This window comes from Pleurodeles waltl, unplaced genomic scaffold (assembly GCF_031143425.1).
Source record: "Pleurodeles waltl isolate 20211129_DDA unplaced genomic scaffold, aPleWal1.hap1.20221129 scaffold_140, whole genome shotgun sequence".
Classification (NCBI taxonomy): domain Eukaryota; kingdom Metazoa; phylum Chordata; class Amphibia; order Caudata; family Salamandridae; genus Pleurodeles; species Pleurodeles waltl.
The window spans coordinates 151,187-176,346 of record NW_027149846.1 but is presented as its reverse complement, the minus strand read 5'-3'; the positions used below and the strand labels follow the sequence as shown (position 1 = coordinate 176,346).

General features: G+C 45.1%; 1 protein-coding gene across 2 annotated transcripts; it reads right to left on the bottom strand.

Annotated features, from left to right (window-relative positions):
- Positions 1–9,943: 9,943 nt before the first annotated feature.
- Positions 9,944–23,768, bottom strand: LOC138274037 (nucleoside diphosphate kinase B-like). Of its 2 annotated transcripts, XM_069218929.1 has the most exons (5): positions 23,630–23,768; positions 19,497–19,635; positions 19,218–19,319; positions 12,075–12,187; positions 9,944–10,191 (listed from the first exon to the last, which is right to left on the bottom strand). In XM_069218929.1, the coding sequence occupies exons 3-5, from the start codon at positions 19,242–19,244 to the stop codon at positions 10,068–10,070; spliced, it is 264 nt and encodes an 87-aa protein (XP_069075030.1). In that variant the 5' UTR covers positions 19,245–19,319; positions 19,497–19,635; positions 23,630–23,768; the 3' UTR covers positions 9,944–10,067. The 2 variants fall into 2 exon arrangements, with proteins under 2 accessions (XP_069075030.1, XP_069075031.1); XM_069218930.1 differs by lacking the exon at positions 19,218–19,319.
- Between the last annotated feature and the right edge of the window lie 1,392 nt (positions 23,769–25,160).

The following is a 25,160-nucleotide window of genomic DNA, read 5'->3' as shown; positions in this document are numbered from 1 at the left end:
AGACTGTTTGCTTGGAAATGACCTGGAGTCCTCAGCATGGGCTGAGGTAGAACTGAAAACCCATGCAGCCATGCTGGGTATCCCTGAACTGGTGTGTGTCAAGACAAGGGCACAGTGCAAGGCTCAGGGTGAAAAAGTGGTGTTGGAGCCTGGAAAAAGGACCCAACCCTCCAAGAGGAAAGGAAAGACAACAGGGGAACCAGTTGCAACACAACAAGAAAAAGAGAACCTCTCTTCTCAGGAAGAAATTCTGCCCTCTGAGGGAATTGAGCCTCTGGAGTTAGGACCTTATCAGGTTGAGCTCCTAGGCCCAGGGGGACCCTCAAGGGAGCAGTTGTGTAAGGGGCAAGAAACCTGTCCCTCTCTTGAAGGCCTTAGGCAGCAAGCTGCTGAAGAGTCCAATGGAAAGAAAACAGGAACACATAGGGTCTATTGGGAAGATGGACTCCTTTACACTGAGGCAAGAGATCCCAAACCTGGTGCCACTAGGAGAGTGGTAGCGCCTCAGGAGTTTAGGGAGTCAATTCTGACCTTAGCCCATGATATTGCTCTTGCTGGGCATTTGGGACAGACCAAGACGTGGGAGAGACTAGTCAACCACTTCTATTGGCCCAACATGTCCCAGAAGATCAAGGAGTTTTGTGTCTCCTGTACCACCTGTCAAGCCAGTGGTAAGAGAGGTGGGCACCCAAAGGCCCCCCTCATTCCACTTCCAGTGGTGGGGGTCCCCTTTGAAAGAGTGGGTGTGGACATAGTGGGTCCACTAGAACCTCCCACAGCCTCAGGGAACCTGTACATACTAGTAGTAGTGGATCATGCTACTAGATACCCTGAAGCAATTCCCCTTAGGTCGACTACTGCCCCTGCAGTAGCCAAGGCACTCATTGGTATTTTTACCAGAGTGGGTTTTCCTAAGGAGGTGGTGTCTGACAGAGGTACTAACTTTATGTCAGCATACCTGAAACACATGTGGAATGAGTGTGGGGTGACTTACAAATTCACGACACCATACCATCCACAAACCAATGGTCTTGTTGAGAGATTCAACAAAACATTGGAAGGCATGATCATGGGGCTCCCTGAAAAACTCAAAAGGAGATGGGATGTCCTCTTGCCATGTCTGCTTTTCGCTTACAGAGAGGTGCCTCAGAAAGGAGTAGGGTTTCCCCCCTTTGAACTTCTGTTTGGCCATCCTGTAAGGGGACCACTAGCTCTTGTGAAAGAAGGCTGGGAGAGACCTCTTCATGAGCCTAAGCAAGATATAGTGGAATATGTACTAGGCCTACGTTCCAGGATGGCAGAGTACATGGAAAAGGCAAGCAAAAACCTTGAGGCCAGCCAACAGCTCCAGACATTTTGGTATGACCAAAAGGCTGCAATGGTTGAATTTCAACCAGGGCAGAAAGTCTGGGTTTTGGAACCTGTGGCTCCCAGGGGACTTCCAGACAGATGGAGTGGCCCTTACCCAGTGCTAGAAAAGAAGAGTCAGGTCACCTACCTGGTGGACCTAGGCACTAGCAGGACCCCCAAGAGGGTGATCCATGTGAACTGCCTCAAGCTCTTCCATGACAGGGCTGATGTGAATCTGTTAATGGTAACAGATGAGGACCAGGAAGCCGAGAGTGAACCTCTCCCTGATCTCCTCTCCACAGACCCTAAAGATGGCTCAGTTGATTGAGTGATCTATTCAGACACCCTCTCTGGCCAACAGCAATCTGACTGTAGGAAGGTCCTACAACAGTTTGCTGAGCTCTTTTCCCTAACCCCTGGTCAGACACACTTGTGTACCCAGGATGTGGACACAGGAGACAGCATGCCTGTCAAAAACAAAATATTCAGACAGTCTGACCAAGTTAAGGAAAGCATCAAGGTGGAAGTCCACAAGATGCTGGAATTGGGAGTCATTGAGCATTCGGACAGCCCCTGGGCTAGCCCAGTGGTCTTAGTCCCCAAACCTCACACCAAAGATGGAAAGAGAGAGATGAGGTTTTGTGTGGACTACAGAGGACTTAATTCTGTCACCAAGACAGATGCCCATCGCATTCAAAGAGCAGATGAACTCATTGACAAATTACGTGCTGCCAAATACTTAAGTACCTTTGACTTGACAGCAGGGTACTGGCAAATCAAAATGGCACCAGGAGCAAAAGAAAAGACCGCATTCTCCACACCTGATGGGCAATATCAGTTTACTGTTATGCCTTTTAGTTTAAAGAATGCCCCTGCCACCTTCCAAAGGTTGGTGAATCAAGTCCTTGCTGGCTTGGAGTCCTTTAGTGCAGCTTATCTTGACGATATTGCGGTCTTTAGCTCCAGCTGGCAGGATCACCTGGTCCACCTGAAGGTTTTGAAGGCTCTGCAATCAACAGGCCTCTCTATCAAGGCATCCAAATGCCAGATGGGGCAGGGAACTGTGGTTTACCTGGGACACCTTGGAGCTGGAGGCCAAGTTCAGCCACTCCAGCTTAAGATCGACTATTCTGGACTGGGCAGCTCCAAAAACCCAGACTCAAGTAAGGGCATTCCTTGGCCTGTCTGGGTATTACAGGAGGTTTGTGAAGGGATATGGATCCATAGTGACAGCCCTCACAGAACTTACCTCCAAGAAAATGCCCAAGAAGGTCAACTGGACTGTAGAATGCCAACAGGCCTTTGACACCCTGAAACAAGCAATGTGCACAGCACCAGTTCTAAAAGCTCCAGATTACTCCAAGCAGTTCATTGTGCAGACAGATGCCTCTGAACATAGGATAGGGGCAGTTTTGTCCCAAACAAATGATGATGGCCTTGACCAGCCTGTTGCTTTCATTAGCAGGAGGTTACTCCCCAGGGAGCAGCGTTGGAGTGCCATTGAGAGGGAGGCATTTGCTGTGGTTTGGTCCCTGAAGAAGCCGAGACCATACCTCTTTGGTACTCACTTTGTTGTTCAAACTGACCACAGACCTCTCAGATGGCTGATGCAAATGAAAGGTGAAAATCTAAAACTGTTGAGGTGGTCCATCTCCCTACAGGGAATGGACTTTATAGATGAACACAGACCTGGGACTGCCATGCCAATGCAGATGGCCTTTCCAGGTTCTTCCACTTAGAAAATGAAGACTCTTGGTAAAGGTTAGTCTCATCCTCTTTCTTTTGGGGGGGGTTGGGGGTGTTGTGTAAGGAAATGCCTCTTTGGCATGGTTACCCCCTGACTTTTTGCCTTTGCTGATGCTAAGTTCTGTTTTGAAAGTGTGCTGAGGACTGCTAACCAGGCCCCAGCACCAGTGTTCTTTCCCTAACCTGTACTTTTGTTTCCACAATTGGCACACCCTGGCATCCAGGTAAGTCCCATGTAACTGGTACCAAGGGCCCTGATGCCAGGGAAGGTCTCTAAGGACTGCAACATATCTTATGCCACCTTGGGGACCCCTCACTCAGCACAGACACTGCTTGCCAGCTTGTGTGTTCTACTGAGGATAAAACAACTAAGTCGACATGGCACTCCCCTCAGGGTGCCATGCCAACCTCACACTGCCTATGAAGTATAGATAAGTCACCCCTCTAGCAGGCCTTACAGCCCTAAGGCAGGGTGCACTATACCATAGGTGAGGGCATAAGTGCATGAGCACTATGCCCCTACAGTGTCTAAGCAAAACCTTAGACATTGTAAGTGCAGGGTAACCATAAGAGTATATGGTCTGGGAGTCTGTCATGCACTAACTCCACAGCACCATAATGGCTACACTGAAAACTGAAGTTTGGTATCAAACTTCTCAGCACAATAAATGCACACTGATGCCAGTGTACATTTTATTGTAACATACACCCCAGAAGGCACCTTAGAGGTGCCCCCTGAAACCTTAACCGACTACCCGTGTAGGCTGACTGGTTTTAGCAGCCTGCCACACTCCAGACATGTTGCTGGCCACATGGGGAGAGTGCCTTTGTCACTCTGTGGCTAGTAACAAAGCCTGTACTGGGTGGAGGTGCTTCACACCTCCCCCTGCAGGAACTGTAACACCTGGCGGGGAGCCTCAAAGGCTCACCCCCTTTGTTACAGCACCCCAGGGCACTCCAGCTAGTGGAGCTGCCTGCCCCCTACGGCCACGGCCCTACTTTTGGCGGCAAGGCAGGAGGAGATAAAGAGAAAAACAAGGAGTCGTCACTGGCCAGTCAGACCAGCCCCTAAAGCATCCTGAGCTGAGTTGACTCTGACTTTTAGAAATCCTCCATCTTGCAGATGGAGGATTCCCCCAATAGGGATAGGAATGTGCCCCCGTCCTCTCAGGGAGGAGGCACAAAGAGGGTGTAGCCACCCTCAGGGCTAGTAGCCATTGGCTACTAACCCCCCAGACCTAAACACACCCCTAAATTCAGTATTTAGGAGTTTCCCAGAATCTAGGAACTCAGATTCCTGCAACCTAAGAAGAGGACTGCTAAGCTGAAAAACCCTGCAGAGAAGACGGAGACACCAACTGCTTTGGCCCCAGCTCTACCGGCCTGTCTCCCCACTTCTAAAGACACTGCTCCAGCAATGCTTTCCACAGGGACCAGAGACCTCTGAATTCTCAGAGGACTGCCCTGCATCTAGAAGGACCAAGAACTCCCGAGGACAGCGGCTCTGTTCACCAAAGACTGCAACTTTGCAACAAAGAAGCAACTTGCGTTTCCCGCCAGAAGCGTGAGATTTGCTACTCTGCACCAGACGCCCCCGGCTCGACTTGTGGAGAACAACCACTTCAGGGAGGACTCCCCGGCGACTACGAGACCGTGAGTAGCCAGAGTTGACCCCCCTGAGCCCCCACAGCGACACCTGCAGAGGGAATCCAGAGGCTCCCCCTGACCGCGACTGCCTGCTTCAAAAGACCCGACACCTGGTAAAGACTCTGCACTCGCAGCCTCCAGGACCTGAAGGATCCAACCTCCAGTACAGGAGCGACCCCCAGGTGGCCCTCGCCCTTGCCCAGGTGGTGGCTACCCAGAGGAGCCCCCCCCCCCTTGCCTGCATCCCCTTGGTCTCCCATTGCTTTCTATTGAAAACCCAACGCTTTTTTGCACACTGCATCTGGCCGCCCCGTGCCGCTGAGGGTGTACTTTTTGTGTGGACTTTTGTCCCCCCCGGTGCCCTACAAAACCCCCTGGTCTGCCATCAGAAGACGCGGGTACTTACCAGCTGGCAGACTGGAACCGGGGCACCCCCTTCTCCATTGAAGCCTATGCGTTTTGGGCACCACTTTGACCTCTGCACCTGACCGGCCCTGAGTGGCTGGTGTGGTAACTTTGGGGTTGCCCTGAACCCCCAACGGTGGGCTACCTTGGACCCAAACTTGAACCCCATAGGTGGTTTACCTACCTGCAAAAATTAACAAACTTACTCCCCCCAGGAACTGTTTAAAATTGCACTGTCTAGTTTTAAAATAGCTATATGTCATTTATGTGAAAACTGTATATGCTATTTTGCTAATTCAAAGTTCCTAAAGTACCTACCTGCAATACCTTTCATTTGAAGTATTACATGTAACTCTTGAACCTGTGGTTCTTAAAATAAACTAAGAAAATATATTTTTCTATACAAAAACCTATTGGCCTGGAATTGTCTCCGAGTGTGTTCCCCATTTACAGCTTGTGTGTACAAATGCTTAACACTACTCCTTTGATAAGCCTACTGCTAGACCACACTACCACAAAACGGAGCATTAGAATTATCTCTTTTTGCCACTATCTTACCTCTAAGGGGAACCCTTGGACTCTGTGCATACTATTCCTTACTTTGAAATAGTGCATACAGAGCCAACTTCCTACACTGGCTTAAAAAGTCAACACTAAGTCCATATTCCAACTTATACTACACCCTGCCTAAAATGACTAAATGGGGTGGTAGGTCTAGCGGTAACTGCAATCGATGTGGATGGGAGCAGGTCGAGATTGTATGTTCTTTTCATGTCCCAAATTAGATTCTTTGATGCGTGATATTGGGACCTTTATGGGATCTATCATTGGAGGGCAGGTCCAGATCACCCCAGTATTAATGATTTTGGGGGTGATGGATGGCTCTGAGGACAATGATGCAGTAAAGAGGCATATTTATTATTTGTTGCTATGGTGGTGGCCCAACTCTGCACTTCATCAGAATGCTTAATCCAGAGCCCCAATCATTTTCAATGTGGAGGTCTAGAATTAAAGCAGTATACAAGATGGAAAACAATTTGTATAATGCAAGGGGTGCAACAAGCAGCTGTGTGAGGTCATGATTTGGTCACCTGTTAATTGGTTGGAAGGTTTGACTAGGCAATGAGATAATCAAGGTGGAAGGCAATAGAGGTAGCTGTCTGGGTGACATACTAGGCAGTCTTAAGATCACATGGGCCCTTTTTGTTTCTTCAGTTAACGTTTATTGTTATACGATGATTTACAGTGATTATGGAGCTGCAATTTATAACACTGTTGAGATTAGCAGCTACTCTGACCATACTACTGTTATGCACCTGCAGTTCACAACTGATCGATGCTTTAGTTCATGTTCTTTGCTACTGATGATTTCCACAGGTCACCTGATGTATTATGGATATGTTATGGTGATTATGCATTTGCACTTTATAGCAATGTTTATAGATATGCTATAAGTAAAACAATGTTGTTATGCATCTGCACTGCAAAATGTATTGGTATTTATAGGCTGAACCTATTGATGGCTGGATATCACTAAGGTATGGCTTGCTCCGCACTTCACTGAAGTATTCACTTGAACTTTTTCCCACTGGCTACGAAACAGGGCTCCCGGTTCTAGTCTAACCCTATGCATTTTAAGAGCTAAAAGAAGACATTGTACTGTAACCTTTGTAATACTTCAACCGATAATTGCTGACCGTTTTTATCTGTTTATCTTGTGCTCATGCTCTATAGACTTGGTTCACAAATTTGTGGAGGGGCTTGTATTTTATTAGCTGCATACGATCTGCAGTGTGCTTTTTTTTCTTTGGGGGTTAAGTAGCATGGTAAAAATCAATAAAAGGAATATTACTTAATCTATGCTGCTTACATGCTGGCAGTTTAGCATAGCATAAAATGGGTTCAGTGGTGTGGTTTTTACTGAACAAATCAATCAACATCCATTCAGGCTGATTTTCGGTAATTATTTACACTTGTGAATTGTATTTTGTTCATTTTGGCCAATTCGCCATTGACCTCAGAGGAAGTAACAGTTGTTTGACCCAACTTTAAGACATGACAGTAAGCTAAAGAATTTAACAACTGTATGGCTTTTGTAAACTGATTAAATGCTGGAAGACGTCTGGACAATTTAATCCGGTTTTGGAAACACTTAATTCTGACCAAGGGCACACTGGTGGTATTGCAGTCAGTCACTAAAGCAGCCACCAGAACAAACCGCTGAAAACATAACTGTTCACCAGTTTGTGAGCTTACTTTCACTGGAGTTAAAGTCACAATTTTGGAATTAAGTTTGAGGCTTTAAGGCACAAGGACGTTCAAGTGGTCTTCCTTTTAGAAATACATAGTTGCCAACCCTGCAAAGTGTTGTGTTCAGAAACGGTATTTGCATTATTCCTACAGTTAAAAGCTTTTTGCTTTCCAGTAATTATATATATTTTTTTAAATGACAACGTAATCACTTTCAATAAAACAGTGAAACAAGCATGTTGGACCTGGCCCTTTTTACGGGGTCCTCCCCCAACTTTTTGCCCGCCTCCTCCCCTTTTTCTGACTTTTTGTTCACTTTAGGGCTCTGGGCACTTTATCACTGCTGACCAGTGTTAAAGTGCATGTGCTTTCCCTTCCAAATTTGATATGACTGCTTACACCTGATTGGCTCATTTAATTTACCTGCAAGCCTCTTGTATAGTGGTATCCCTTATAGCCAGGACATGTACATTAAATGCTACTAGCTGGCCTGCAGCGCAACTTGCGCCACCCACAAAAGTAGCCTTTCAAACCTGTCTCATGCCTGCCACTGCAGAGCCTGTGTGCAGTTTACCGCCACAGTGGTTCGGAATCTATATTTGCCAGGAACTCCACTTTTACTACATTGAGGTCATCCCTAAGGAAGCCCCTTGGTAGCCTTATGGGCATGGCGCTGTGTAGGTAAGCGGTAGGACATGTGCCTTTTTGTGTGGTATGTCCTGGTATTTGGTTTCTCACTGCTGCCTCTCATAGGGTAGCATTAGGAATGCCCCTGCATATGACTAAGTGGTATTTTCTAATCTTTGAGCGTGGGCATATTCGGTCTGGTTGAAATGGCAGTGAGAAATGCTGCTTACTGCGGATTCCATATTAACAGTTTATAAATTCCAATCTTAGAAAGTGGGCATTTTTCTGTGCTTATGACCCTTGTGATTTTACAGCATGACTCTAATCAACAACTGGGGTAGAGTGACAGCTTCACTTGGTGCATACTTTCCAGACAGCCATCACACAGGAGGTGCTAGTTGTAACAGAGGATACATCTGCATACTAAGTGGTCTTCCTGGGTTGGTAGAGGCAGTGCTCACTCACATTTGTATAAGCTGTGTCCTGCCCTGACAAGCTGGTTTACCCCCCTACTGATGTCTGGAGCCAGTGTGGAGGAGAATAGGCATTTCTGGAACTGGTTAGAGCCGGTAGGAAACTTCTACCCACTTCTAGAAGCTGAGCATACTGAGTAGAAGTATAGTGGGTTGTGCCCAATGTTTCAAGGCACTGTGTGGGATTTGTAACCAGACGCTGCTGGCTCTGCATACTACAGAGGACTAGTGTAGTGCCAAGAGGGATCCGCTGCCTACTGATTGTTGGGTGGCTAAAGGGACTGCCACTCTGTAAAGTGACACTGTGGTCTGGTATGCTGCTGTTTTCCCATCTCTGGGTGTCCCCAGTGCTCTCCCAGGGGCCAGCCATGATTCCAGAGAGGAGAAGCAGGGGGGAGTTGCGAAGGAGGCGGGGGAAAAAAAAAAGCCCCCCCCCCCCTGCAGAGCACTATCCTTTGCCTGGGGGGGGGGCGGCTCCACAACCCAAGGAAGATGCCACATTTCACTGTTCTTTCATCCTCAGTTTTTGCTATATTTCCCAAACTGATGTCATGTGTTGTTTTTGCCTCACTTGGGTAATGTGAATATTCTCATAATCTGCTTTGTGCGCACAGAGAGGATGTGTTTTATGACATGTGCAAGTGGGAAATTATTCTTTGTGTTTGCACTCATGATGATCTGACAACTGCTTGCTTAGCAGTGTATTACTGATTTGTCTTTTTGGTCTACTTATGTTTTATGCAATACAGTTTATTTTTTCTAATAACTGGTTGTGAAGTCTCCTTTTGTGGTCTCCTGAACAGATTAGGTCAAAAATTTGTCTCTAGGTCACTAAAGACCCTGGTGCGCATCACTGGCACTGCTACAAAGTAATAGAAGGTGTGGTGGTATCAGCATTTTTAAAATATATTGCAGGGGCAGGCAGGGGGGGAAGAACAAGGGCTATTGCATCCAGAGGCTCCAGGACAGCTGCAGTGACATCGGGCTCCTGCCATAGTTCCTGTCAAGAAGGTCTGACCATTCACCCCTCCCCACGGTAGCAGAGCATCTCATATTGCCAAGTTAGGCGGTCAGTCTCCAAGTCTTCTGCAGCCATGTGTTAAACCCTCTGCGGGGGAAAGACAGGAGTTGCCCTAGTTCAGTTGGAGACTTGTCTTGGCTCCAGAGATCCAAGAAACCAAAAAAATAGGCAGCTGTTGTGTGGTCTCTCGTACGCTAGGGCGTCATCCACATAAAGCGAGACGGCACCAGTTGGGGCCCCACACAGGACCTTCCCCGTAGCAAGGTTTGTAGCGCACATGCTGTTGTCAGTCTTACCATTGCTGACACATTGAAATACCAATAAAGAACTTTAAAAAATAACTGATCACCCTTTTAAACTTCTGTTTACATTGCACCCAACTAAACAAGAACATGCGAGGTCACAAAACACCCATAAAAGCAAAGACGCCCGGCAAAGTGTTTATTACAAATTGCTTCGAGCTGAGAAATACAAGGCAATAAAAAGCTTAAGGTGCTCCCCCAAGGGAATGATCTTTAAACGAAGAGGCAATGATGGGACCCTTTGCCTCAGTTCCCCTCGTTGATCCATTTGTTGGCGCAGCTAGTGTAAGAAATCAGCTCTTCTGGCTTGAACCACAAGTTGATCTCCTTTTTGGCACTTTCCACAGAGTTACTGCCATGGCATATGTTCCTATGGGAACAAACAGACATTAGAGTGCAAAGAGCAGCACCTACATTTGATGCACACCATTACGACAGTTTGAAGGGTTCACAAAACCGAGGACAGTGCAGATATGAGAAACCTGAAGACTACACATACTGGAAAAAACAGCAAATTGATAGACATGTGGGCTTGGTAAAAACTGCTTTCGATACAAGTAGTTTTAACATCTTGGATGGTTTCGTTCAAGTAACCTGCCTGCATCAGAACAAGATAGGTCCGTGCCCACAGTCAGCAATAAAGGGACTAGGAGGCAGAAGAGATTAATGAGCGTGTATTAATTTACTGTCATCCCACACAAAAAGCTTAAGGTTGGACTACTAGGGAAAGAGTTGCAATAAGAATGGAAAAAACCACACCACAAATAGATAAGCTTTCATTGTTCACTTAACTGAGATGCGATTTGAACGAGCCGGTTTCAAATCAGCCTCGCATGGCAGTCATTTCCATATCAGGCAGTGTTCTAGTAGGGCAGGGGGGGGGGGGGGGGGGGGGGGGCAAACATGGCTGCAAGGCCTCTGCCATGGGAACAGGGGTAATTTGCCTACGTTGTCCCGGAGTCCGTCCGCGCTGCTATGGTTCTGCAAACTGGGCCAAATACGCCCTCAGCAAGTGACTGCGATACATAATCACAGCCCTCATGACTAATTGAAAAGCACAAGCTTAAAACCCAATCACCAGCTCTAGAACCGACTGTTCCAACTCAGTTTACAAAAAGGTACTTTAATCTATGCACAACCCAATACTACAAAGGAACTGATCATACAAACACTGGCAATTCTGTTACAACACCTTAAATCTGTCGTCCAATCTCTATGAAAATGGAGCTGTTGGCAGACTGATAACAGGTGTCTACCTCCCTTCTGGCACTCAGTGGTTAGATCTATCAAGAAGGACCACTGGGGGTGGAGGGGGCAACTTGCTCTCAGCGCACTGGATAGTGATAACAGAAGACCAGAGGCAGGCCTCAGCTCAAAATCTTTTTCACGTTGAAAAAAAAGCTACTCTTAGCAAAAGAGCCAAGTGAATTTCTAACGGAGCCTCATCTACTTTGCCCCGGCTTTAAAGGCGGGGTCTCCTCCATCCAGCTTCGGGAATATGCTTATCTTAGAGGGAAAAGGCTTGTTAAACATTCAAGTCGACAAAGCCTAAACACTTTACATAAAGCAGGAGATAAAAACAGATGCCCGTTCCCTGTACACATTGTTCCAATCTGCTTACGAGGAGTCTGAAAGGATGGCTGCCACTGAATTATCAAAGTAAATGCCTCTGCAACAAGGAAAACTGAAAAGGAAAAAAGCTGTGTGAGGGCTGGGGGCAGGCGGGTTGGGGTTTAAGGGAGGCCAACCAATCTGGAATCAGAACACACTAGCCAGCAACTGCCAGAAAAGCCCGCGAGTAAGCTGCCTTTAACAGACTACAATCGACTAAAACCAACACTCCCATAAACGCAGCACTAGCGCAAATAATGCAAGTCTCCATTGCGTGGTCAGTCTCACCTGCAATTCTTTAAAGCTACACACTTTGTATTAAGTCAATCGTGTTCTCGTTTGGAGTGTTTTTTTTACTGCCCGTGCACTCTGGGGCCAAGGAGACTTTTCCCAGAAGGGGGGGGGGGGGGGGGGGGGGGAGGGGAGGGGAGTAAATGCATTAATTAGTCCTCTGTACCAGAACTGCACATTTTCTTACAGTGGCAATTAATCACATGAGAGCAATGACAAAAATACAGAGGGAAGCCCTCTTCAGGGAAACCTTTTCATCATGTGTTCATATCCACAGGGAGTGAGTGACTCATTTGATGCCCGCAAAGACGTTCCTCCCTGGGCCACATGCACACCATTTCCATCACGTACCTGCCAACCTGGACGCAGAAGTCTTCCCGGATGGTCCCAGGCCTGGAATCAACAGGGTTGGTCTCTCCCAGCATTACCCTGCCAGTCTTCACCACATTAAATCCTTCCCAGACCTGAAAAAAGTAAGCAGTAACCTTCAAGCAAAAAATAATTGTCACATGGTCAATTAAACACGACCCATTGTGTTTGTCCACTGGAATTCCACTGCACAGAGCTCCTACTGTACATATTCTACCAGTAAATGTATGGCATTCACGTGGAGTGAATTCTCAAGTTAAACTACCCAAGCAATCACATGGGAAACATTAAAGCTTGTAAGAACTGCAAAACATTATAAGGGTGATTCTAATACATGGTGCTGCTTTTACTCAACTGAATGCAAGACTGAAGAGATGTCCCCGTATGCGCAAGTATCAAGTACAACAGATCAGCTTGCATGGAGGCTCCATCTTACCTGTGCAGTCAATCCGAGCCCCAGTTCCCATGTTTGTCATGTGCTGAATAGTTGCGGAGCAGCATATGCCTACACAAATGTAGGCAGAGCAGAAATAAATACAGGATTTTGATGCCTGTACTTGCTCTTTTGCTGTCCCTCCCAACTAGAGTACGGATAGCACTCCCCCACATACCCCCCTCCTCCCTCCCAAAAGGGAATTAAAACTTGCCAGGGCAAACTTGAAGGAGAAAGTTAGTGGTGATTCAAATAAAGGATCAATGATGCATCTTGCCAGAAAAATCCTTAAAAAATTAATTGTGGTGTAGACTGTGGCTGCTCTACAAGACTCCAAGCATGATATGCATCTGGAAAGACACTGTTCTCTAGCGGAACGTGCACAGACTGCACTGTGCAAGATGGTAAACAGCCATGGAAGACCTAGTCTGTTCTTTGTGGCCAGATGGATGGCTGTTGACAAGTTAAGATTTGGTCATGTGAAAGGCCAGAGTCTGCTGGTAGTCAAGCCAAGTTACTTTGTCCGGCTTACCGAGGCTATAAAAAAGGTACATACATAAAAGCTTAACAGTTACATAGGCAAAATAGACATTAAAAATGAAATATAAAATGCATTACTATTTAATGAATTAAAAAAATTCAGTGACCCTATGAAAGTCAGCAGCAGCTCATCCTCATCAAAAGAACCCACATCACACCCCACCTCAAGAAGCCACACTGACTCCCGATCCAGAAGAGATACCAGTTAAAGATGCTGACCCACGCACAAAGCCCTGCACAATGAAGAAACAGCATCCATCAGCAAACTCCTGACCTCTGCTTCCTCACCAATACACCCCCCCGATCCGCCAACCGACAGAGGAGGCACTTTCTCGCCTGGCTGCCAAGGCGTTGAGCAGCCTTTTACTGCACCTCAGGACCACCCACTCACCCCAGCAATTCTGGAAATAACTCAAGACCTGGATATTTGAGTGAACAAACCATGCAACAGCCAACATCTCCAGCACCTCAAGACGATTTGATGCACTTTAAATGTTGATTGATTAACTTCTAAGAAAAGATATACGGCTTAAACTCCCTTAAAGTTCCTGCATCTTACGGTTGCAGTTAGAAAGGAGCAAATGCCACAAAATGTCATTAAGAGACTGGAGATGCATCCCAAAGTTTGCTAAAAATCAAGGGTTTTAAAATAGTTTAATAGTGATACAAAAGTAGGGTTTATAGCTTTAAAGAAACAAAATGGCTAAAAGTCTTCTGAGAGCCCATCACAGGGATATGCTGATGTTTGGCACCCCCAGTAGACCAAAGTACTAAGGAAGCTCATTAACATCGACGCAGTATCCACCACCCTGAACCAAAATAGGGATGTGTTCAACTCTCCAGCTACTTTGAGACCAACCAGTTGCTTAATTCAACACAATCTGGATTTCACCCAGGCTACAGCACCAAATGCACACTGGAAGCGCGATACCATTAAAATGACGAGACGCCCATCTGCTGTTCCCAAAACCGGCATTGTTAACACCCAGGTAGTTAAGGTCATACACCGTGCCAAATGAGTGCCCCTTCACCATTAATCTGCAAAGTTTTCTGGTCTGGCCCACATGCCATAATGTGAGACTCCCCAAAGCTGGTGACCAGGTCAAGTAAGCCCCCCTTAAGAGTTAAATGATTCAACCAGCAGAGCTCGAAAAATCCACTTGACCGCTCATCTTTTTTGATCAGGTCGAGCTATTCTCATCCCTTTTGGCAACTTGCCACTGAACAGGTGTTGTGTTCAGTTGAAAAGTGGAGGGGCTATAAAAGATGCCTTTAAATAGTGTTATGTCAAGTTTGCTCTGTGTTCACAGAGAGGTCAAAAGTCAGTTTTTCTTACAATTTATTTTCATTCTGACTGCAGAGTTCCAGGACTTTGAGGTGAACTGTGGGACCGCCTGCTTAAAATGTAAAAATATAAGGATATAGGATGTCAGGTTTTTCCGAACACATTTAAATGTGTAAGTATATTTCAGTAGTTTGGAAGTCCTTTGTTTTGTGCGATTAAAAATATTTCAGTAGGATGAAAATGAATCAGAATACTTTACATGTTGAGGTGCAAAGGATGTTTTCTGAAACACAATTTTCAGAGATTAATACACTATAGTTTTCAGTAATTAGCAGAGAGGTTATTGGATATTTCTTGGAATGAGCGTGTGTAGATGACAGTATGTTACCACATCATGGTTTAGTAATATATTTATTAAAAACAGAAACACTACTGCCCTGATGGGAATGTTGTTAGTAAACTAAAGTCCTAGGTTATGTGGGCTAGACCTCATGGGTATATGGGCTAGATTCTTGTGATACATGCAGAAAGCTTTAGTCTACTTAAAGACTAGATTGTTTTTGTACTGCAGAAATGCTGAGCTCACATAGGTGCTATCATATGAGATTAAGAACAAGGTGACTAAACTATTTGCCTAGGATCACAATTGGAGACCTGTTTACGGGTCAAGTACATTACTGTTAGGTCGAGTAACATGATTTTTTGAGCCCTGACCAGTGTAGGCAATTCCTTGGGGTCTATGCCCCAAGTACTGCATTGCCTGCATAAAGCAGTACCACTATAGGGACACCAAGACCATCACTGGATAGTTTGGTTATGGTGGGGCACAGGTTGTTAATATGACAGGTGGGGTCTGAAATAAACCCTTCGTGTACCCTTAGGGGTAAGAGGAGGGAAGGGGTTAACAGTCAAGACATTTTTCCTGTAGAACCAAACCCTCACTACTAAATTATGTGTGATTAACACACAAAATTCACTAATGCGGCTTCAACCCACAAATCCAACTGCCACAGTTTAGGTCGATTGATAGTCAAACGCTATTGACAAATCCATAACAGCAGCAGCACCTGGCGACAGTATACTTGCCAATAAAGGTTAAAGCACTGCTCCACTGTACCCAGACCCTGGCAGAACCCAAACCGAAAAGGACAAGATTTTGGAATAGTTTGCCCAAGTGTAAGCTATTAAACATCACCCAGGCGATTATTTTGAGAGAGCCACCAATAAGGCCGATATGGAAGGAGGGGAGCATAAACAGGTTATTTGCTAGGTGGTCTTTATCAATGAAACGCCCGCTTACTTAATCCTTCTGGACTTAAGTTATCAAACTTAAGAATCAGCTTAACAGAGTTTGGGTTCTTGAATGTAACCATTTAAGATGCCTGAAGCCCTGAACATCAGTGCCTACACAAACTAAGCATAATTCTACTTTCAACATGTAGACTATACAAACTACTGCAACAGATTGCTTCGACACCAATAGATGTGTGCCCACAGGTAATGTAACCAATGACTTTCAGCAATGCTTATGTGCGAGTAGGTGGCACCATATGGTTCTGCAGCAGTTTGAAAGAGCCACACAAGCACTATCCAATGTGCACCAACAACTATTTCTAGGTTCCTGTGCCCCTAGACTGATCCAGAGCTCCACTTCCACCCACATCTTTGACAGACCCCAAGCAGGCTAAAAACGGTCGTCCAAGAAAGTAATTTCCCCAGAAAAAGTCAGGATTCAAGCTGAGCCCCAAACTGCTGGAGACAAATGTGTCATGGACCTAAACGACATGTGCCTCTGGTCCTTGCGCTACATAAACTCAGGCATTAAGTGCAACCTTACGCACCCAAAGACAATCTAGGATCAATAGGCAAAGCTTTAAGTCGCCAGGCTCAAGAGGCTGCATTTGATAGAGGTTCTGCTCTTGATTGCAGTCACGTCTTAGGCCCCGCACAAACGTAGTCACACTCAAAATCTGCTGGTAGGTTGAAAACATACCATAAGCACAAGAAAGTCAAGCAGGCCTCTATACCTCCACTTAATCTGGCAAGAGACTGCAATATCACGTAAACAATCTGATGTTCTGTCAATCCTTGCAGGCCCCAAATTCCCCAAGCCATCACTGACACGGCAAAAGTTGCTACCTTCAAGTAGGCAGTGAGAACAAATACCTGATCACACCAGCCCTGCAGTATTAAATAACTAAAGCACACCCAGTGGTTATGCGGCCAGACTTTCAGCCTCTTCCTTCAAACCAGCTCTGTCAGACAACAGAAGTCAACTTTGGCTCAAACGTGTTCCAGGATCATAGCCAATGTCTTAACACTAACAAGGAGGGGGAAAACCTGGTCTACCCTTCTTTATAAAGGAGGGCTGTATTTTGACTTGCAAAATGCCAAAGGCCTAGATACCTCAGAGCTTGTCTCACTATCTGGTCTAACAGAAAAAAGTGCACAGAGCAGGATAACACCTAGATTTACAGTTGCCTACTCTGGAAGCCAAAGTCAACTGGACTTGATAAAATACAAGGCAAACTAAATGTGAGCCACTGCTACTATTTAATGACGCCCTTACTGTCATGGCCACTTGGTTCAAGTCATGTTCAGCAGACCTTTGCTTAGACTGTACAAACCAGCTGAGTTTTCTTCTCTTAAGACGCAGAGAAACACCAATCTGAGCGACAGGAAAACAGTTTGGCCTTGAAAGCCTTACTACCAACCACTAAGGGAAGGCTGGCACATATCTTAACAAGTAACATGACTAAAGTGGTACAGCAATATGTATGGTGGTGTAGTACATTGTGCCAGGAGGCTATACATCTGAAGTGGCAAGACAAGCATCTTTTTGGTATTCAGCCACCTATCAGTACCTTAATACCAAAGGGAGATGCCAGCTGTAGACAATGAGTGCAGTCTCCAACCAGAAGTCACACAGGGTATTGATTCTGCAAAGGGGGGTGTCACCTCATCTCTGGACACCTTTGGGGTGCTCCTGGATGGGATGGTCGGTTCTCTGCGTGTTCCCTAATTTTCCCAGACTTGCTGCCAAAAGTGGGGCTTTGTCCAGGGGGTGGCAACTCCACCAGTTGGAGTTGCCCTGGGGCACTATAACCCAAGGCTTGAGCCTTTGAGGCTCACCAACAGCTGGTACGGCTCCTGCAGGGGAAAGTGTAAAGCACCTCCATTGAGGACAGGCTTTGTTTCTGACCACTGAGAGCACAAAGGCTCCCACCCCATGTGGTCAGAAACATGTCTGAAAGCGACAGGCTGGCAAAGACCAGTCAGTCCAGCTTTAGTAGTTTGGCTTACATACAGGGGGCATCTCTAAAATGCACCTGGTGCATTTTTTCAATAAACTCCACACTGTCATCAGTGGGAGTTCACTGTGCTAAGTTGGATACCAAACTGCTCAGCATTCAGTGAAACCATTTTGGAGCTGTGGAGTTCATAATGACAAACTCCCAGACGCTGTACTCAATATGGCCACACTGCACTTACAGTGTCCAAGAATTAACTTAGACACTGTAGGGGCATATGGTTCCTGCAGCTATGCCCTCACCTGTGGTATAGTGCACCCTGCCTTAGGGCTGTAGGGGTGTCTTACCTTTTGCCACAGGCAGTAGTTTGTGGGCATGGCACCCTGAAATGGTGGTCATGTCAACTGCCTTGCCTGTTTCTCCCCACCAGCATACACAAGCTGCAAAGGGAGTGTGCATGTGCTTGGTGAGGGAGCCCTTTTGTACCAGGTATACATTTTACAAAGGGAATACCTGTGTGCAAAGGGTGTGCCAATTCTGAAAACAAAGGTACAGATTTTGGGAAAGAACACTGGTGCTGGGACCTGGTTAGCAGGATCCTAGCACACCGTCAATAAAAGTTGGCATCAACACCAGGCGAAAAGTGGGGAGTAGCCATGCCAACAGTGGCACTTTCCTACACATTCATGAAATTCACCTTGAGACCTATCTGACAGGAGGGACTTTAGCCTATTTGGTTCTCAACATGTAAGAGGACCCTCCACCATTGGGTGGTCCCATCCATTCCTAAGATGAGGAATCTTCAGTTTGAAATATCCAGACAATGGTGCTACTTGGTGAATAGTCTAAATGCAGATTCCTCACTGTCCACCCACCTCTACTGAGGTGTCTGCTGATCACCTTAAGGTCCCAAGTTAAGTAGTCGCACCATCACCTGTAAATATATTTTTTCCTTCAAATGTTATATGTGAGGGAAACGAAAAAGATCAAGAAATGATGTCAGCAAGCAGGGGTGGGGCTTATGTGAAGCTCCACAACACTGTATGAAGTCACCATGAAGCCATATAATGCCACCTACTTGTACTCCGGGAGCATTGCTTAAAAAAAAGTCTCCGGACCCAGTATGGTGCTATGGAATATTCTAGAGGAGAAATCTGGCTACAATATTGACTATGAACTAGAAAGAGGTTACCAATGTTAATTACCAATTTATAGAGAGCTAGGGAGGAAACAAAGGGCTAGGACAACATGATGTACAAGTAAAAAGGAGTTCATACTGGTTCAGCTGCAAGACTATTGTGCACTGAAAACCGAGGCAGGCTCATCCAAGAGGATTTACACCAGGTAGTTCCCAGAAACTAGGGCCTGGTTTACCTCAGGGTATAAAACACGGATCTTTTAGGACATACTTTGGTCTTTTCATTCCACAATCTAGGAAGCTGGCTGGAGCTAACTCAAGAATCTTTATTGGTATGAGGAAATTGGAATTCTAGGTCAGCACACAAATGCCATTTAAAAAAAAAAAAAAAAAAAAAAAAAACAACTTTAAATGGAAGAGTAACTCCATAATTTCAGAGTAGTAGGGATATACACATCATAGACCATTCTACACTCACCATAGGAACAACAGGGCCAGAGCCCATATATTAAACCAAACCGGAGTAGAAAGGGCGATCCTTCAGGTCAATGTAGTGTTCCTTCAGAAGTTCATCGGAAGCCTGCAAGTGGCAAAGAAAGTATTGTTACCTGGGTGATGAGAACTCAACCCTGGTCATGCCAGTGATCGGAGTACAGCAGTTCACACCCAATATCACAGTATATCATTACTCAATTACGGTGTATGCTTAGACCCTATCAATTGTGTACACAAAACGCAAACCAAAGACTACTCTCACCTGCATAAACTTCATTGCCACCATTCAGTATCCCTTCTGCTCAAAGCGCTTGATTATCTCTCCTACCAGGCCCCGTTGAACGCCATCTGGCTTGATGCAAATGAAGGTACGTTCTGTAATACCATTACCAGACATGTTCCTAGAAGAAGGCAAGAGGGTGACAGAAAACTTAACATTGTTCATAATAAGGTGTACATCGAAGTAAACAAATTGGGCTCCCTACACAAGTCAGCTTCAAATCTAAACGTAAACTTCACACAAAAACTAAGGTTTAACAAAAATGCATCAGTCCATTTTTTATCGGACCGAGTTACAAAAAAAAAGCACTTTGCAGAAAAAGCAGAAGCTAGCCTATTCAAAATCACAATTTAAACCACAAAACTGGAGATTCTAGAATAAAGTTAGAGCTGAATGATGTTCCCGATGGCATGCCTTTCACCTTGGCTGCTCGCACCATATTGAGAGGTCAGAATTCAACTGCAATAACTTAGTTGAGCAGATACATTATTTCTTAATTACAGGTGAACGAAAGACTACTCCATTGTCGTACATTATATGGATATTTCAAGTCACCAAGGAGATCCTTGATCATGTAAAACAAGAAAGCAGATGCTGTTCCATTATAAGTTCACATAACTCAAGGTGACATGCAATAGCCTTCTAATGTATTAGAAGATACTTTATTCCTTGTAAGTACGGCCACACTATCACCCTTCCCACAAAATGCTTAAATCCTCAGCGTTACTCTTCATATGAAAGAACGCCCGTACACGTAATTGCGCTATCTAGTGACAAATAAACACCAAAATGCAGTTAAGATATGTTGCTTAAGGATGCTGGAATTCGTTTAATACAAGTCAGATTTTAAAAAAGTTGTAGCTCAGAATGTACAAGCCTGCAGAGATTTTTTCCCTATAATTACACAAAACATTAAAAAAACGTTTCCATAAGTATTCCCTTTCTGCTCATCGAGCAGATATAAACAGCAGAAGGAAAAAAAACTGTTTCGTATTTGAATCTGCATCTTTATACACCGTTTCCTGAAATTCCCCTGGGCTGCTGAATCTGGCCGGAGACCCTGACATCGGAACTAAAAAGGCCCTTAGTTATTGCACTTTAGGCAACTTCATGCCTTCCTTGCAAGGGACTGAGCTAGAACGTGCCTGCAAGAAACAAATCGGAGATTGGCTTTTATACATGGATTATGTACTCTTCCATGTATTCTAAAAATATCAAACCAACTGAGAACAGAAAACACTGCGGCTAAACGAGAATCAAGACTATGGCAAATAAGTTTCAGGAAGAAAAAACCCTCAAAGGCATAACTTAATCCTTTAGGTTCTACATCCTAGGTGCACTTCCTGAAGAGTAGATTTCCTCGAACCTAGCATTTCAGAAATGTTGCACCGGATCAGACATCCAAAACAAACGTTTCAAGGGCAAATACAAACATTAGTCACACATACATATTAAAATAATAATGGAGAGATGACGTTAGGCAGGACGAAGGCTAAGAAAAGCGTGAGGTTGCACAAGATTAGTAGCTCTGAACAGATGTGGGACTTAACGAGCAGGTACACAAGGAAACTGTTTACAAGCCCAACACAAAGAGCTGATACTCTTTACTCTGATTAATCTCGTTCTGCAGGAGCCATCTATAACCTTCTCATGGGAAATGCTGCCAAGTTACATTTCTAAGTCATCGTGAACCTTTAAGAACTGTTGACCAGCTGATATCTGGGTTCCAACCTCAAGTAGGGATTAAGCAGCCGCAGACAAATAAATCGTTGTGTAAAATGAATGTTTACTGGACCCGTGTTGCATGTGCGCTTCTTTATAGTGGAGTCCCACTAAACACCCTACTTTCGGCAAAATGACGAGCTTAGTCCATTTATAATAGATAATGTTTCTGGTTCTGGAGAAAATATGACTTCGGGTTAACATGCAGTCATCTTTACTACATCAGATTTTCTATATAAACTCGCCGCACTTGGCTTGTAGATGACATGCTACTGGCCTACTAAAACTGACTACAAAATTCCATCCATTTTGCTCCCAAGAAATGATTTTTTTTATCCAACACTTAACACGCTGCGCTTGCAGGGTATCATTTCACAACTGTGCAAATGGTCATTACCATAGAACTCCGCAAATACACATCAGCGTGCGGGCAGGCTTCCTGACACATCAATCCTTGACAGTAGGTGGCACACCCGTCTGGGAAACACGCCAGTCCGTCGTAATTATTTCCCTTCAAAACGTAGCTATACTTTCTCCGCATGCCACCGATGGCTTCTGCAGGCAGCGAGACTCAATGTTATCTCTGAAGACGAGGGGGTTGGGCGGCCTCGAAGGCAAGGATTACTTCAATGCACTAATCCTGGCTGCCCGATTTCACCCACACAAAACGCTTTATAAACCGTAAACTCTAGCTGAGATTTGATCCCCGGGGAGAGAAGGCACGAAAATCATGTCGCTTGTCCTGCCACCACTACTTCACTTGCAGTCACAGCGGGCCACCGTTACCACAACTTCATAGCCACAGAGCCGTGGAAGCGCAGGGTCGGGCCAGTACACGATATCAGTCTTCAGTGTAACTTAACAGTTTGTCCGCTAGTCAATTATAAGTCCATAGTACACATTTGTGTACTACACAAGCAGTTTATACAATATTCCTAGCTCGAACCTAGAGGCTGAAAATGGCATCAACAACGGTAAATCATTAAGCTGCAGCATGCAGGGCTTCCTAAGAAAGAAAAGTGCTAACGTGAGAAGACCCGATACGAGGATGTCACTCATTCAAACCGGAGCTACAGAAAGACTGGAAGGCCCTCTCCTATAAACCCAACATGTAATCTGTGGGTAGGGCCAGCCTTAAACTGCCATGTTTACTGAAATTATATTTTTACAGAAAAAAAGTTGATGCAAGACCCTTCTTTCGGATTACTACATAGTAATGCATCTGGACGGCACAAGTAGATAAGATGCATTCAGAAGAAACCCCCATAAAACATTACAAAGTTCCTGAGACTATCCGTTCGTTGCTATGCATAGTGCCATATACATAACCCCTTGTCCCTGTCGGTTTATGCTAGCCTTTTATAAATCGGGAACTCTTACTCACCCCCACTATATACACTCAATAAAAGACGAGCAGTCGATATTTCACCCTTCCCCGCCAAAAAACAAAAAACTTTCTTACTGTAACAAACCTGTTCCAACTCCGATCCACACAAGCTTTCAAACTCTTATTAGGCACTTAAACGTGCCACCAGAACTTAAAAAATAATCCATTATTTTGAGAATAAATCTAGACCACCACCAAAAGAAAAAACTACGTAAACCTCCAACCCACTTCGATTTCTTCCTTAGACTTCTGTCCTTGCTCATTCGATATGACGTCGCATTTAAACCCAAACAGCTGATCATTTAAAATATAACGTAAACTGAAATAAAGTATTTAGACAAAAATCACTATATACACACCAACAGGTGGCCAATCACTAATAGCAGTGCGATATATTCCGTAAAAAGCTAGCAGAACAGAGAACCGGTGAATCATCACGGAAATGCGTGCGTTAAACATCTACCACTACTAAAGGCAAAATAGGGCTCCTCAGAAGGAAGCGGGTGCAATGGATAGTGCGAAGCTACAAATCTCCATATATTACAAATACAAAAAATATGGGATAAAAAGTAAGCCTGCAAGTAGCACCGTAGGGCACTCCGCCTACCATTTCGGAACGCGGCAAAGCCCAACCACCTCCCTACCACCCAAGATTAGATAGCCGCAGCCAGCATCATGAAAGATAAGGACAACAAAAATACATATATCAGGAAGCGGGCTCAGCTATCCGGAAACATGGAGCCAGGTTATGGCCATGCATCCATTTCAACGGGTCATGGTACACAAAGGGAGCGCAGGTTCACGTATAGAGAAGCGGCGACGCTCAGCCAAAGAAGAGTCACCGCCGCACCGTGAAAGTGTTTTACCTTAAAGGGTGGTAGGTACGTGTACGGCAATTACAATGGAGAGTAGGGTGTGCGTGGAGGGAGAGGAGTTGAGGAGGCTCCGAAGAACTGCGGAAAGGAAAGAAGTGTTGCTGTAATCTGGATTCTAAACTCTGCTGTACCTGCTGCAGGAGTGCTAGATTTCCTCCGTCGATGGAAGCAGCGGTGGGCGAAGGAGAGCAAGACGCTCCCCCGTCCGAATCTGCACCCCCTACGTCAGAGGGTGCTTGTTCAGTCAGCTCCTTCCTGAATGTATCAGCTCGTGTGCCCGTCTCAGCTCCCCCCAACGCTATTTTGCGCGTGCGCGAGCGCTCACAGCAACACAGATTCAAACGAGGTGTTTAACCCGTTCGCTGCCAATGTTTAACCCCGTCGCTGCAAATGTTTAACCCCTTCGCTGCCAGGCCTTTTCCTTCTCAGGTGCCAGGGATTTTTTGGTCTATTTGGGGCTCTTCGCTTTTAGGCCCTCATAACTTTTTGTCCACATTAGCTACGCAAGCCAAATTGGAGTTCTTTTTTCCCCACATCCCAGGGATTCTACAGGTACCCAGACTTTGTGGGTTCCCCTGAAGGAGACAAAGAAATTAGCCAAAATGCAGCAAAAATTTCGTTTTTTCAAATAAGGGAAAAAAGGGCTGAAGAAGAGGTCTCGTGTTTTTTCTTTGGAAATGGCATCAACAAAGGGTTTGCAGTGCTAAAATCACCATCTTCCCAGCTTTCAGGAACGGGCAGACTTGAATCAAAAAACGCAGTTTTTCAACCCAATTTTTGCATTTTACTGGGACATACCCCATTTTAATGTAGACAAAATTTATAATTCACCAAGGGGTCATTTGTGTAGATCCTACAGTGTTTTCCTACAGAAATAACAACATAAATAAAAAATAATAAAATTGACGTCCAAAAAAACCAACTGTTTTTCTCCACGTTTTACTCTGTAACTTTTTTCTGCAAAGTTAGATTTTTGAAAGCAATACACTGTTACGTCTGCTGCACTCTTCTGGTTGCGGGGATATATAGGGCTTGTCGGTTCATCAATAACCCTAGTTACCCAGAGCCAATAAATGAGCTGCACCTTGCAATTGGTTTTCATTCTATACCGGGCGTACATCAATTCATTTGCTGAAATATAAAGATTGAAAGATAGGATTCAAGAAAACCTTTGTATTTCCAAAATGAGCCATGACAAGGTGTAGAGAAGCAGTGGTTATTTGCACATCTCTGAATTCCAGGGTCCCATACTAGCATGTGAATTACAGGTCATTTCTCAAATAGTTGTCTTTTTTTACACACTGTCTTACATTTAGAAAGAAAAAATGTTGAATAAGACAAAGGCCAATAACACTTGTTCTTCTATTCTGTTTTCCCACAAGTCTCCTGATAAAAATGGTACCTCGCTTGCGTGGGTAGGCCAAGTGCCTGCGACAGGAAACGTAACATGGACACATCACATTTTTACATTGAAATTTGACGTGTTTTTTGCAAAGTGCCTACTTGTGGATTTGGGCCCCTAGCTCATTCAGCACCTAAGAAAACCTAGCAAACCAGGACATTTCTGAAAACTAGACACCTATGGGATTACAGAATGGGTTGGCTTGTGGGGCACTCACCAAGTTCCTTTACCCAGAATCCTTTGCAAACCTCACAATTTGT